This window comes from Macrobrachium nipponense, chromosome 14, assembly GCF_015104395.2.
Source record: "Macrobrachium nipponense isolate FS-2020 chromosome 14, ASM1510439v2, whole genome shotgun sequence".
Taxonomy (NCBI): domain Eukaryota; kingdom Metazoa; phylum Arthropoda; class Malacostraca; order Decapoda; family Palaemonidae; genus Macrobrachium; species Macrobrachium nipponense.
Genome location: NC_087207.1, coordinates 63264744 through 63279984, shown reverse-complemented (window position 1 = coordinate 63279984; position 15241 = coordinate 63264744). Strand labels below are relative to the sequence as shown.

General features: G+C 36.2%; 1 protein-coding gene across 1 annotated transcript in view; it reads left to right on the top strand.

The window, feature by feature from the left end:
- The window catches only part of LOC135226561 (laminin subunit beta-1-like), a gene marked incomplete in the record, with an annotated part of 308726 nt that overhangs the window by 32369 nt on the left and 261116 nt on the right, over positions 1-15241 (top strand). Inside the window, 4 exon segments of the mRNA XM_064266238.1 lie at positions 9865-9986; positions 10193-10323; positions 10613-10781; positions 14257-14385. Of these exon segments, the coding sequence (XP_064122308.1) occupies positions 9865-9986; positions 10193-10323; positions 10613-10781; positions 14257-14385 (551 nt within the window).

Below are 15241 nucleotides of genomic sequence, written 5' to 3'. Positions count from 1 at the left end.
ACGTCAGTAAATAAATCTGCAGCTGAGAAAAAATAAATAATTTAATAGTTACTGTACAAGTCACTGTTCTTCCTGAAAGATGAAGTGACGAGTCAACCTGTTTAGTGCGAATGATGTTGGAATTCCCAAGATTTTTGAAGTGATATGTTACGGAACATAGCTGGACTACATTCACAAGGCATCATGCATCAGGATCCCCCTATAACACAGAGGTTTTAGAGGGAAGAGGCCATTCATATTTTCGCTTGATTACATTCAGGTAGTTTTCAAATGTATCTCTCAATTGAGATTAAAATTAGTATATATCTAGGTATATAATTATTATGTATAGTATATACATGTATATACATATATGTATATATATACACATACAAATATATACATATATATATGTATATTTGTATGTAAGCATATGTATAATTATAGTGTTTACACTATTGAGAGTATAGTACTCATCAGTGAAATATCTAAGTTGTAAATTGTCTGAAATATGATATATTTTTTTTCCTTTGACTTGATTTCATAATCACTCACATTTTGTTTACCTTTGAAAGTAAGAAAGGAAAGTTTTGATAAAAGTTGACATTCTCGCAAGCTATGCTAGGTGTAATCTTCTTGTGGTTGTCAGGCGATACCCAGGGCCAGTCCTCACGTAAAGAGCTGGGTGGCGTCGTCTATGGGCGTTCGTACGTACCTTCTACTGATAGACGTGGACGGGGCCGCTTTCGACAGTCTTCATCCTCTTCCCCCTCTTCTTCCTCCTCCTCAGTCTCCTCCTCCTCCTCTTCTTCCACTTACACCTCATCATCTCGAACTCTTCCTGATGGAAAAACTCGAGGGTCAGTGAGTTTTGTCTCGTACGGTACCCCGGGTTCTGGAGTACAGAACACGTCTTACACTTACAATATCCACACACCATCGGCGGAATTGACCACCTCTGATGCTAGACGTACCGCTGGTAGTAGTGCTGCAGCCTCCTCCTCGAGCTATCTGTCGTCGTCCTCTCAGGAGGAAGGATCCAGCAGAGCAGGGGAGGAGTCTGAGCAGCCACCCATTGTGGATGAATCATACTTCAACCAGCGTTACGGGCAGACAGAGGATGGTCAAGATTATTTTCGCTGGAATGGCAAGAAGTATACCGGCATAGACCGGCTTCATTCCCGCACTAAGTCAACCAAAACTGTTACAACTTCAGAGAGACGCCCAGGTTCTACTTCTACTACCTACACTCATACATACCCAGGTGGCTCCTCCAGCATCATCACATATCAGAACACCACAACCTACAGCTCTCGCACTCCAGGATATTCTAGGTCGACTGGCCAGACTGGATATGAGACTGAGTTTGACTCTGGCAGCTTAGGCGCAAGGACACCTGAGAGAAGCAGTGCTGGCACACGATACGAAACTACCTACACCAGACGTTTATGAGTCAGGCGTGAAAGTAGCAGTGGAAGTAGCAGTGGAGTAGATTAGCAGCTATGGGAGCACTACTGCATCTCGCGGCAGATATGGTGGTGATATAAGCATAGGCGAAATTGACCAGTGGGGCTCTGAGGAGGATGTGCCAACACTTGAGTACAATGAAGAAGAGCATGGCTTTGAGATTCACACCAATCTGCTTTCGCGGGAGGACAGAACTCATCCTTTCGTACTGCAGGGATTGGCTGCAGCTCCAGGTAGGGTTGAACAACTTAGACTTGCAGTTCCTAATCAGTGCTAACATGGATCAGTTGGTGTGGTTTAACTCCTTTTGGCTCCTGGGAGACCTCAGAATAATCAGGCAATGAGAACCTCATTCAAAGAAGTAACACTTATTGTGAAAAATTGAGTTTGGTTTCCAGTTCTATCTGAATAACGCTTCTGGAAAATTAAATGCATCAGGTTGACTTTAGTATCGTTGGTAACAATGTATTCATAGTATTCCAAGGCCCTTTCAAGGACATTCAGCTTGCTCTGAATAGTTTTCAGCTTGTTAGCATAAAAGGCCAGACTTCAGCTTGACTATGTTAAAGGTGATGGATTGCATTGCAACGGGTTTGGGTACTGCACTATGTACTATATTACATTGGTATGAAGTTGATAGACCTTTATCATAGTTCAATAGTGATGGGGCTTTAGAAAGAAAATGTCATTGACATGATGACACCTCATGAAAAAGTTCCTTGCTTCCAAAACTAATAACTGGAGTATACGTAGATAATGAGGTGGTCTGGCAACCTGGTGCTTGGGTGGTTCACAAATGTAGAACTAAAACTAGTGTTGGTGGGAGTGATATTGCGAGTGTTTCCATTTGGATTAACCCTAGGAGTGGATTTATGGATTTATGGATTTCTGTCCGCAGGTGAAAGCGATGAAGATGATGCTTGGACCACTCAAATAATCGCTCACTAAATGTTTGGTTTGCGATTATTTCTGTAAGGTACTTAACTCATGAGATTTTGAATTATTGTAATCATGACTGATACTATCTTGTTTTAATTGTACTACTTGTATTTCATTTGCTTGCATGTATGTCATTTGTAACCTGTGATTTTGGTTTGCACTTGAAAATATTGCTTGCTAAAGCATGCTTAGTTATGTAAATAGTCTAAAATCAGAGTAACTACGAAATAGTATGTAATCTGTATATGCATGACGAATGGCTTCCTAAGTATTATAAGGCTAGATTTAAGGCTTTATTGAAGTGCATACCCAATTTTTTTTTTTAAATGGAGATGATTTTTCTTTCAGGAATCATTTTTCCTTTGAGCAATGATATTTCCCTTTCAGATTGTGCATCGCAAGTAAGTGCTTTTTGTTTCTGATGTTCCTTATAAGAAATCTCTGATAATGTAGCCTTGCTACGGCGAGTGGTAAATTGTACTTGATAGTAACCAACCAGTTTTGGAGTCATATCATGTAGTTAGCTTGTCTGAATCCTAAGTCAGAATGAATTTTTATTTCGGTATCTCGAGATTGCTTTACGGCTTTTTATATTTCCGTATGAATTATGATGTGTCAAATAACAGTGATATCTATTGCCAAAGTTACATTGGCTCCATAGTGATCTCTTTTTCATGACAATATTTGTGAAGAATCCTTGGTTGTGCTTGTCAAAGTCACATAGAACTTCCTTGTGAGGTGGTCATGAGCAATTTTAAATGTTCTCAAGTTATTTGCTGAGAGTGAAACATCTTTATCGGTTGTTATTTTCGAATAGTTTCTGCACTCTTTTTTTTTTCTTTTTTTCTCACGAGAGCCATTTCCCCATGTCGAGGGAAATGGCTAATGAGGTGCAATTGCAACTGCAGAAGCTCAAGCGAAGATGCAATGCATTACCGTCCTATATCATTCTCCTTGCATTGTAATACACTTTTATCTATATTTTATTTTTTTTTTTTAATAAGTAAGATCTCTCTTCTTCCTGCATTTCCCTTTACTTCCTCTTGTATTAATGTATGCGTGTCTTCGATGTAAAGGCTTCTCCGTTTTTCACATATTCTTAAAAACTCATTTTTCATTCATCATGTAGTCCCAGTGCTTGCAAGGCCTGTGGCCTACACCACGTACTACTACTTTTCATTTCAATCCTTCGGGCCAGCCCCGTGAGATCTGTTAATGAGCTCAGTGGTCGTGATAGTAATAAGGACCTTGATGTTGTCGTCAACATTTTATTGATTGGTTTAGGGAGCTGCGGTAGGACACATGTATTGATATTGTTTTAAGAATTGGAAATGCATCAATGTACCGTTTAGTAGATATGTATTCCCTTAGCTTTCGCTGAGACATTATCGAAATAAAATAAGTTCTCTGTTTTATGGGTAGTTTGACCCCAGATACTCACAATCAATCAATCAATCTCTGTTTATGTTAGGATTTGTGACAGTTAATAGGAAAATTTTGTTAGAGGTTCCATAGCCTCTTTAATAAGTTGATAGGGTCTGTTACCAATCAGTTACTTATAAATTTTGTCACGAGAAGAAAAATTCACCTTTTCAAAACATTCATAACGATTTTTCACCAATTACTTCACGCTTATCTTCTGCACGCTATCTACTTTAGAATCTGTTTAAAATGTTGATAACGACATATTGGCGACTAAACTGTTCGACTTTGCATACTGGAGGAAGAAATTTAACCTGATCACATTTTCTGGCTTGTTAATTCGTTTCTGTTCTCAATCCACCCACTTTCTCTCACTGACCGCTTCTTTGTATTGGTATGTAAATTTACACGCTATGATAGCAACCTGATTTTAATGTAGGTTTAAAGCTGAATAGTTGCGCAGTCCTTTTTCATACTCTGCGCAAAAATAAACAACGAAACTAAAATCAAAGGTCCAAATGACAGGCAGAATTTAGCCGATAACGGAAATTTCCATCGTTTGCCGTAAAAGATATTTGCCTCATAAATTAATTTATTTTTGCCGTAGAATAAAGTCATGAAGGTATTGGGTATTCTCGCACCTGGCAAAGGTAAATTGTCTTCCTTAAGATATACAGTTTGTTGTTATCTATGGCAGTTATTTCGCACTAAAACAAATAGATAATGCGAAAAATTATTCTTGGCCGAAAAATTTAGCTTGTATAGCGATGATGTGTGTGTGTTTTTTTTTTTTCTCTCTCGCTTAGCATAAGTTATTTTTCATGGTAGTAAACTTGTAAACTTCAAATGCTGTCAGTTCAAAACTGACTATTTGCACCTAATCGTAGTTTGTTAAAATGAGAATAATGATAATAATAATAATAAAAGTCTAAGTGAGAGGCTCAAGTTAGCCTGTAGCAGAGATTTCCTTATCACGCCCCCGGAAATATTTGTAGGTCGGTACCCTGCACAGCTGCGATGAAAAGTCTTTCGTTTACTAGTACTACATATTTTGTGATGATATTCACTATAACCTGTTTCTGATGCAGTAGAGTGACAGAAAACACGTGAGTAAATATAGAGGAAAGGAGCTCATTTATATAAACCATAATGAAAATATGTAAATGAAACACTAACAAAAGATGCCTCACTGCTCTGTTGCGGAGTCACGTGTAAGGAGAATTAGGAAGACATTCTTTTTATGATGGTCGACAGTCCCTCAACGCAGTGACCGACCTCACAGGTTCCAGCGCTGAGCATTCGGCCTGAATTGTATATTCTACTCTCTATTGTACGGTTGGCTGGTAACGCTCAAGCGTTATCCCATAGAACTCTCAAGATGTGTAAGAGAGAGAAAGAAAGAAAAATGGGTGCTACTTTGGCTTGTAATATACGCGCAACCTACTCCGACGTGCTAGCGCGGAAGACCTTGGCCAAAACACGTTTGCAACGCCATTGGACGCCGTGTTTAGTACTAGCCCCTCTGGGATCAAAGTAATTTATACATACCCATTTCTGTATGCTTGAGGTCGAGAAATTATATTAATGAACGATATCTTCGTGTAGCCGTCTACTTCATATCTATCGCAAGGTGTTCAGTACTGTGGCCATGTGCATTTCGAGCTAGGGTACCAATCCAGTGGTCCGAAGTTCGATTCTCGGCTCGGCTAACGCGGAACCAGAGAAATGTATTTCTGGTGATAGAAATTCATTTCCCGATACAATGTGGTTCGTATCCCACGATAATCTGTAGGTTCCGTTGCTAGGTAACCAATGTTTCCTAGTTCACGTCAAAATATCTAATCCTTCGGGCCAGCCCTAGGAGAGCTGTTAATCAGCTCAGTGGTCTGGTAAAACTAAGATATACTTAACTTTTAACTGTACTAATAGCACCTCTCGAGTAGGTGACGCGTAGATAACATGCTAAAGTAGCATTGATAAATGTATTTGTTTTCATGACATTGATTGGATTACGTAACTAACTATATCACATCTATTATTACATAATACACAAAGTCAAAATTTTTATGACGGCGGAATGCAAAAGTTACAGTTAACAATAGGCTAAAAATGCAAGCTGAAGCTGAATAGTTGCTGTTGAAAAAAAAGCATGAGATCGAAAAGAATTTGTGTCATGCTGAGTTAAAGTTAGCCAGTAATATCAATTTCTGTACTTGGCTTAAAAAATTCCTCCGGAAATACATTAATAGATGTAAACTTGCCGCAGGTTGCCGATCTGCTAAAGTGATTTCAGTGAGAGAGAGAGAGAGAGAGAGAGAGAGAGAGAGAGGCGTATACGCTGTGTAAAGTTATTTCCGCTAAAATGCAATAACATTTAAAAAGCTTTCATAAGTAAATACATATATTCTCAAAAAACGCAAATACTTTGAAATGTGTAGTAAAAGATACAAGATCTTCTACTTAGTACCAGCAGTTGACCAGGAAAGTTTCATAAAGCCAAAACATTTTTATGAATACCGTTACGTAAGTTTGATGGGTTTGTCTACAAAATTTTTTAGTGATTTGTGAAAAGAGAGAGAGAAGAAAGTCCGTACATGTGTGTAAAATTATTCTCCATTAAAAGCAATGGCATCGATAAAAGTACCTAAGTAGAAACATGAATTATATATTTTCTAAAGTAAATTAAAATTTGTTAAAATTTGTATATATATACAACATAAATACTTATATTTATGGTCCTTACTCAGAGAATAACTAAGGCCTTTTTCTTCTCTGGATGATACCTAAAAAGTATTACTATATGTTGTCTATTCATTTTACAAATTTTAATTACTTTAAAAAATTTAAAAATTACAATTTAAATGACACTTGCGTAAATTTCTAGCTGCCACTGCATTTTATAGACTAAATTTGCAAACACAGGTACAGACTCTCTCTCTCTCTCTCTCTAAACTGCCTATAAAACTCTCTCTAACTGCCATATAAAACTCTCTCTAAACTGCCATATAAAACTCTCTCTAAACTGCCATATAAAACCGTCAGCTCTATTTTTCTTTGATCACTTAATAAGTGATGGTAGTATAATCATTTTAATAAAGTTATTAGTAATGGTAGTATAATAATTTCAATAAAGGTATTTGTAATGGTAGTATAATCATTTTACTGCGATTTGAGCTGAATAGTATTACCTTATCGTTCGTTCGTATGGTGCTTTTACGTTGCATGGAACCAGTGGTTATTCAGCAACGGGATCAACGGCTTTACGTGACTTCCGAACCACTTCGAGAGGGAACTTCTATAGAAATACACATCTCTCACTCCTCAATGGAATGGCCGAGAATCGAACCCGCGACCACCGAGGTGGGACGCTAATACCATACCAACCACTCCGCTGAGGCGCTTGTTACCTTATCGTCATATGGTTCAGAGAAGAAAAGAAACAAAATAGAGAGATTCAGATGCTGTGGTTGAGTTGGTTGTAACAATTTCTCTTGTTTTGTTTGCGCTAAAAATATGTTTGTGTGTTTATATATAGATATATATTCTCTTCATAAATAAGAAAAATAAAATTAACTTAAAATGAAACGAATTGCATGTATACGTGATGCTCATGTATTTAATTGAATCTGCGAGTTTGTGTCACTTTTTAATAGTGCAACATAGTTTTGTTTTCCCGCGTAAGGAAGGAATTCCTTTTGAATTGTCGCCTGAGAACAAATTCTCTGAAACGGAACTCGAAAGAGCCCAGATTGTAGTAGTTGGAAGCAGGATCTCTTTCATTCAAGCGTTGTCGAATATGAAGGCTGCATGCGCACCACGGACGTTGTATTCATCGGTTCTATTTGTTAAATGATACGTGTATCTTCAAACGGAAAAGGGAAGTACCGCAGAGATTTGGAGGACATTTAAGAAGCACAGTTATTTAGTAAAGTACAGGCGTTTCGCACGCAGCTTTGGATCATATGGAAATTAACTTATTTGACAAAAAAATGTTCTCTTGATATTAACTTCACCCGCTTTCTTTCGTAAGGTAAACGGCAAACAGAAAAGGTTCTCTACCAACCAATAATGCTGCGGTCATGTTTTTATAGAACTAACGATAAGAACCGCAGCTAATCAAGTGTCAGACTGAATCCGAGCATTCACCCAAATGAGATACGCCAGCTTATTTTCTTTTCATATTGTTCTTCAATAAGAGTGAATCTACGTAACTCTGAAATGAGTAGCATACCGCAGTCTCTCCTCTGCCTCTTTCTCGACTAGGCGTTGCCTAAATGAGTGGGCACAATGTGGGCGGAATTTTAGCATTTCGCGTGGAGAACCCGAGGCAGGTGCGGTCGGTTCAAGGGCTTCAGCTGGTTTAGTATTATGTGGTCGAGAAGATAGATGCCCTGGTACAACGTCCAGTACACTGAGGATAGGAAATGCTTTGAGAAAATATGCGACTTCAAAAAACATGTTCTGTAGCCTGTAGGAGTCCTGGGAAGTTCAGAGTATTTCTGCTATTTTCGGTGAGGTCGCTGCTGTTCAGAGCATATCACGGTTCCTTTACAGAATAAGTGTCACGGTTATGTTAAGATAGCATTTACTGAATGGGAGTGTTGCCACAAAAACATGTACAAAACTCGGTAAGATATCACATGCCTAATGCGAGTTTTTTTATGGCAGATTGATGAAAATGCTCTCCTTTTACGAAAGCACCTGTACTAAAAAACGTACTATTTGCCAAGTATTGATCCACTGCTCAGTAAAAACAGCATATTTTTAATATAAATCCGTTCGTAAAAGGAAAAGAATTTAACTTTCCTTAAGATATCACAGTCTTAAAGAAAGACTACACTCTTTTAACATACGAATATTTTAGGAGAAAGAACCAATTGAACTATACAATAAAGGGAAATATAATATATAAAAATTGTCCCATGAAAACGAAGCTATTACAAGTCGTATTGAGTGACTAAATGGCACCAACGAAAGGCGAGCCTCCAGAGGAAAGAGCTCACAGGAAAAGAAAACAGAAGCTTTCGCAGTAAAGGCCTTTCTCTCCTCCACAAATGGGGCCCTGTAGCTTGGGGCTTTCAACTGAAAGGCAAAGTTTTTAAACTTATCGCAGCTTTTAGCATTGTAGTCAAAACTCCTAGAGTACGTGATGCTTCTTCCTTTTTAGTCGAATAATTCGTCATGGATCACACACAAAAATCATTTCGTCCCGTTGCATCATATGTAAAGAATTTTTTACTCTCTTCCGGGGTTTCCCAAATCAAAGCCTGCATGGTACACTCTGTTGTTTACCTGTTGATCGAAGATTCGTGGTTTTCCTTTATATCGGAATGACTGTAGGATTTGGGCTGTTTTCCGTTTTGTTTCAGAGTATCCTTGTGATGTTATGTGTAAGACCCACTGTCATTTGATTTCACTGATAATTTATTTTTCACTTTCCCTTTTAATGGGAAGCTTTTTTCTTTCCTCGCTTTTCGAAATTATCACGTCATCTCTAGAGTAGACTATGAACTCTTGTTCGCCCGTATTCTCACTTGGCAACACTTCTGGCGGCGAATTTCTTCGCACTAAGAGAATGAGATTTTTTAAAATGATAATGAGATTGTGGTGCTAAATGATTTGAATAATGATTGACGATTTTAGAATGAACGTTTCTGGGCAACGAAAATAAAAACTGAAAATGATGTTCACCCAGCAAAGGCCAGATTATATTCAATTTACAATCAGATTTCTCTTCAAATCGATCTTATTCTTAAATGCAAATAAAAAAGAAAAGTGGCGATTTTCCTAATAGACATTAAGACAGTTGACTAATATATCCTATGTTTCGGAATAAAATAGTTTTTTTTATATATGACAATGGTTATATATCATTTGAATTGCATTTTGTACTATATAGTGAAGTTTTTTTAAATTCAGAACTTGTAACCAATAATCTAGAAAGTGATTTTCTGTATGAGGGTACTTAACCCATTAAGTAGCTTGTACAAACTGTAGCTTTGTAATTCATTGCATAAATTTCAGCACCTTTTTTAAATCACTTATTTCTTGTATTAGGTTACACGCACACTGCACCACATCCTTGTGACCAGGGCTCTTGCATTCCTGCCACTGGTAACTTACTCATTGGTCGACAAGACAAACTGACTACTACATCCACTTGCGGCCTCGCCAGAAGGGTTGGTATAATTATACATTTTGTTCATTAATGGATAGCTTTCTGACTTGAGAATCAAAATAGTTTATACTCATGTGCTTGAACTGTTTTCATAAAGTGTAAGACATAGTGAAAATAATTTTCTTTCCACAGATGTTGTAACAGCTAAAAATTTCAAGCTGTATACTTTGCGAAAAATTCATTAAGTATCCTTTCTTGTGTTCACAGGAACGATACTGTATTGTGTCCCATTTGAAAGATAGAAAAAAATGTTTCTGGTGTGATTCTCGTGATCAGTTCGTAGGTAGTCCACAGTTTTCCCATAGAATTGCAAATATAATCCATGGAACTGATTCACGGTAAGTTAAATACAACTATTTGATCCATGCACAATGTTTGATAAAGTATAAATTGACAAAAAAAAAACCTTTTCAATTATACTTACATTACAAACCAGTGATATACATGTATTATCTGTGAAAATGAGAGAAATGAAATCATTCAGAATTTCTGTAAGCAAGCAAAGGATTAATTAAAGCAATGTATCATTACATACTTCCCTTTGTACTCTTTGTTGTAGCCAATTGAATTAGCTGTAATTATCATGAAAAACTTTGTGTTATTGAGAAGTTATGTTTATTTTTACAGTACACAAAGAAGAACGTGGTGGCAGAGTGAAAACGGTGTAGAAGACGTGAGTATACGGCTTGACTTGGAAGCAGAGTTTCATCTTACGCATCTTGTCATCACATTCAGGACATTCAGACCAGCAGCCATGCTTATTGAAAGATCTTTCGATAAAGGCCAGACATGGAAGGTACTGTATTGAAAGGCAGATGTTTTTTTTTATAGTACCTTTATTAATGCTGTTATTCAAAGAATATAGAAAGAAGTACTTTTCATGAAAGCTAATAGCCTGAAAGGTATATTATTTATAGGTGCACTTTGTTTTGGTTTTTGTTGTTTTCATATCAGCTGTTTAACCTGTGGACTGTGAGTCACAGCTTGACCTGTCATGACTGTAACATCATCTCCCAAGGGTTTTTATCAGCATGGAACAGAGATGTAACTCATCACATCTCGTCTTATACCGTTTTCTTTGAAAGAAAGCTATATTAATATCATAAGAAACAACAAATATAAGTTTCTATATCTGAAGAATATTGGTAGGAGAAAAAGTTTGTTAGTTTTTTATTAACACAATTACTAGTAAAATATCTTTCTTTCCAAAAACAAGATAGAGTAGAACAAACTCTTTAGCCTTAGCAGGCAACACTTCCAAGAGAAGAACACTCCAAAATCAAACCAGCTGGTGGAAGGGCCCTTTAGCTTTGATAGGCAACCCTTCTAAGATAGTTTACTCTGAATACAAACCATATTCTCCAACCTTAAGCTGTGCCATAGTCATTGTACTGTGGCCTTGGTTTTGAACTTTCTTACTTGAGGTTACCTACAATTATGCATTTTCCTTTTTTTTTCACTTTCCTGGTTTTTTCAAAAATTGTGCAGGACAGGCTGATGAGAAGCAAAAGTTGCTTGGTGGTTTGTCAGAAAAGTCCCTTCTTTACCTAATGTTTTCTTTCTAGGTTTTTTTGATCATTTCTAAATCCATCCTGACTGCCTTCCCCCAGTTTTTGTGGTGGCAAACCTGGCAGATTCTTATTTGCCTTACAAAATTAGCTGGCTTCACCTTGGTCGATCAGTTGCATCCAGCACTTTTTCAGTGACATATGGTGAGGTTTATTTGTACTTTCAACAGAATTTGTGTAATTAATGTAAATGTTATTGTTGATTTTATTATCCTTGTCTATTGTTCTGTTGATTTTTTAAATGTTGGTGTTGTTATGAGTCTACATATTTATGTATTTATTAGTTTTGCTACTGATTTCATCATGTCAATTTTAATTCTTTCGAGTGATAATTGAACTGAACCCTGGGCATACTACTTTTTATCTTAAAAAAATTTTAGGGGCTTAGGCTCAAAAGTACAGTACTTCTTACTAACAAGTCAAGGGTTGAGATTTTAATCCTGGGGTTTGACGACATTTACTTTATTTATCATCGTAACATCCCACATGTGCAAGGTATGGCTGTATACACTAAGTCTGGATAACCTATTTATTGTCAGAAAATTTTGGAGTGAGTTGCCTTGAAGTTCTTTCTTTAAAGATTTACAGTAAGTTATATAATGTTTACATATTTGTTGTTTACCTCAATCCAAATATCGACAATTCTCTATATATGACTGTCTCTTGGAGAGAATTAGTACAGCTCAAACATGATTCAAAGCTTCATTTTTTATTTGTGGAGACTGCAATGCAAAGCACAGATAGTGTTCTAATTCAAACTCCACATATCAACATGGCAGTTCAACTCTTGAGTTCTGTGTCTCAGCCGATTTTTGTCCAACAAAAATGAGGACCCATTCATATTTATGTATAGTAATAGATTAGATTTCGTATTCCACAGGTGTTCAAAGCTATTGTCAAGTCCAAGATTTGCAAGTATATACATAAGAACTTCTGATTATTGTGCCACAGAGAGAGACATATCTGTCAATCAGTATATTCCTAATGTAATCATTGGAAAAACAGTCTGGCTGAAATCCAGAGCCAGCTGGGATTGTATTATTGAAGCCTTTCAGGAATGTAATATTTCCGATGCCATATCAGATCCAGATCCCAAGAATTTAAATGAAATGCTGATGTCTATGTTAGTAAAGTATATCCCTAGAAACATCATCAAATTCAGGACAAATAACCAGCCATGTTCTGACAATACAGGTAGATGAGCTTCCCATGACAAACAGACCAATTTTAAACACATGGAGACAAAATTGTTCAAATGAATATTATACAGTGCCATTTTTGTAGTGTGCTGTAAATAGAACTTACTATACAGCCAAGAGAAATTACAATACTAATTCCGTGAAGAAGAAACCTAAAGCAATAATTACTCAGTGCTATGGGAGCTATGTGCTTTGAATCACTGATGTGGTTAAAACTGATTATGTATTAATAATGATAATCCATGACTTCCTGTCCTGCATCATCTTGAAAGTCACCTACTTCTATATCAACTTCTTTTCTGACCAGCTGCTCCTCATCTCCCTTCATTTTATATCCAATCCATATCAATCTTTGTGATCGCATCATTTATTAAAACATTGATTTTAAGTTGTTACATTTCACACCACTCATCTTGATTACTTCTTGATCTCTGATTATGGCACTGAATGTCATCCTGACTTCAGTACCCTAGCTTTTTCTCTAAATACAATACTTCCAGTCATCCATGACAGTTTCAGTTCGAACATTAGCTGTTGGAAGGCTAATAATTAGCCAGCTCCATGATCAGCCCCTTTTCTTTTATAATCCTTTCATTTTGGAAGATACCACAGAACTTTAACTAAATCTTCTTTTGGATCCTGTAAACTGTTTCTCTTTGTATCTGCAATTGAACAGAATGCTAAAAAGCTATTCCTAATTCTGCATAAATAGTGAACTGGAATTAGTAAATGATTATGTAGTTTATTTATTGTATGAACACAGAAACAGCTGAAAAAAACTGTACGATGTTTCATGAGATAGCCCTGCTTTCTACATGTACTAGTATGGTCTCTTCCCAATTCCACTGACTGGCAACTCTCCACAGCTTCATCTTACTGAGGCTAAAGAATGATATTCAGAAGTATATGGGTGTGGAGCTTTCTCTCATTGCTTAATTCTCACTGTAGAGGACATAACACCTTTTTCAAGAGATATATGCCTTATCCAACCATTGTTTTATGAGTGATTTACATAGATAAAATAAATGATTTACATAGATAAAATAAATGGTTGGTTGTTATGAAACAAAAATTATTTTAATCTTTGTATGTTTAATCAAAACCCTTGTTATCTCACTCCACCCACAAATATTTCCTTCATCAGTTTTTCAGTTTAGTTAACCATATAAAGAAAACTTTTACTATGTACCCAAATTATGTTTTTATTCACATCTGAAGTTAGTTTAATGACTAAGTAACATTATTGTTGTATTATAACACTTGTGAATATTGTTGTATTATAACATTGTGAAAAAATGGCGTACTGTGCCTACAGTATTGCACACAGTTTTACTGCAAATTCATTGGAATTCTATGTTATTAGTACAACTTCCCCTTATATTACAGTTTGTGCCAGAAAGGTTAGCTACTTTTATGACGAGAATTCTTTAATTAGCACGCATGATTAGAGTAAATGCATTTCAACTTTGTTGCTTTACTTTATGTTTTCATGTACTTTCACCAGGTTTATCGGTACTTTGCATATGATTGCAATGACGCTTTCCCCGGGATACCAAAAGGACCTCGTAGAGCAATTAATGATGTAGTCTGTGAGTCAAGGTACTCTGCAGTAGAACCTTCAACTGGGGGTGAGGTATACGTCTTTCCAAATTTATTTTTTATGGTATTCAGTATGTTTCCCTAGTTGGATAAATTTGTTGATGGATATTAATATCACGCTAACATTTGTTTGCTAATTTGTTAATAAACACTGTATTTCTAGTCAACAGGCAGACCATTCAGTCTAAGTAGAGATATAGTTAACAGTGGTCGGCTCCCTGCAAATGGTACTTTTGAGCATGCATACATGTTGGTGTGTGTTAGCAGAGTCTACTAATATGACTTTTTGTCATAATTATCTTTTTTCTGAATTTTGTTTTATTTTATCTAATGATAGCAGTTCTCTATATTACAATGTTTTTCAATTGACAGCAAAGAAATATAACAAATTTTCAAGTATTTTTTTCTTTATGGGAAAAAGTCCTTGGCAGAATAAAATAATTTTTTATTTTTTAAGGATACAAACTATTCAGTGCCAAAATTAAATATTTAAATGAAATTATTTTATGCAAATCATGCTCTCATAATTTGCACACATGTGTGATCTTTGCCTCGTTCCAGACACTTCAAACTTTTATCAAACAGACAAAAGAGGTACAGTGGTGCCTTGGTACTCACACTTAATCCGTTTAGGTCATGAACTTGTAAAGAATACCAATTTATAATTTACTACTGATCAGCCTTTACTTTGTAAAGATTATGAATGATATATTTCCAGAAGGCTGTTTGAATGTTCAATTGTGTGAGTGCTGAACAAATTTTGTCCATTAGAGATGATGTAAATTGGATTTATTCACTCAAAGCCAAAAGGAAATTAAGAATGTAAGCATTTTAATTTTAATTTAACAAGCCAAGCAAAAGGTCATACTAATCAAAACCTAAACAGAATT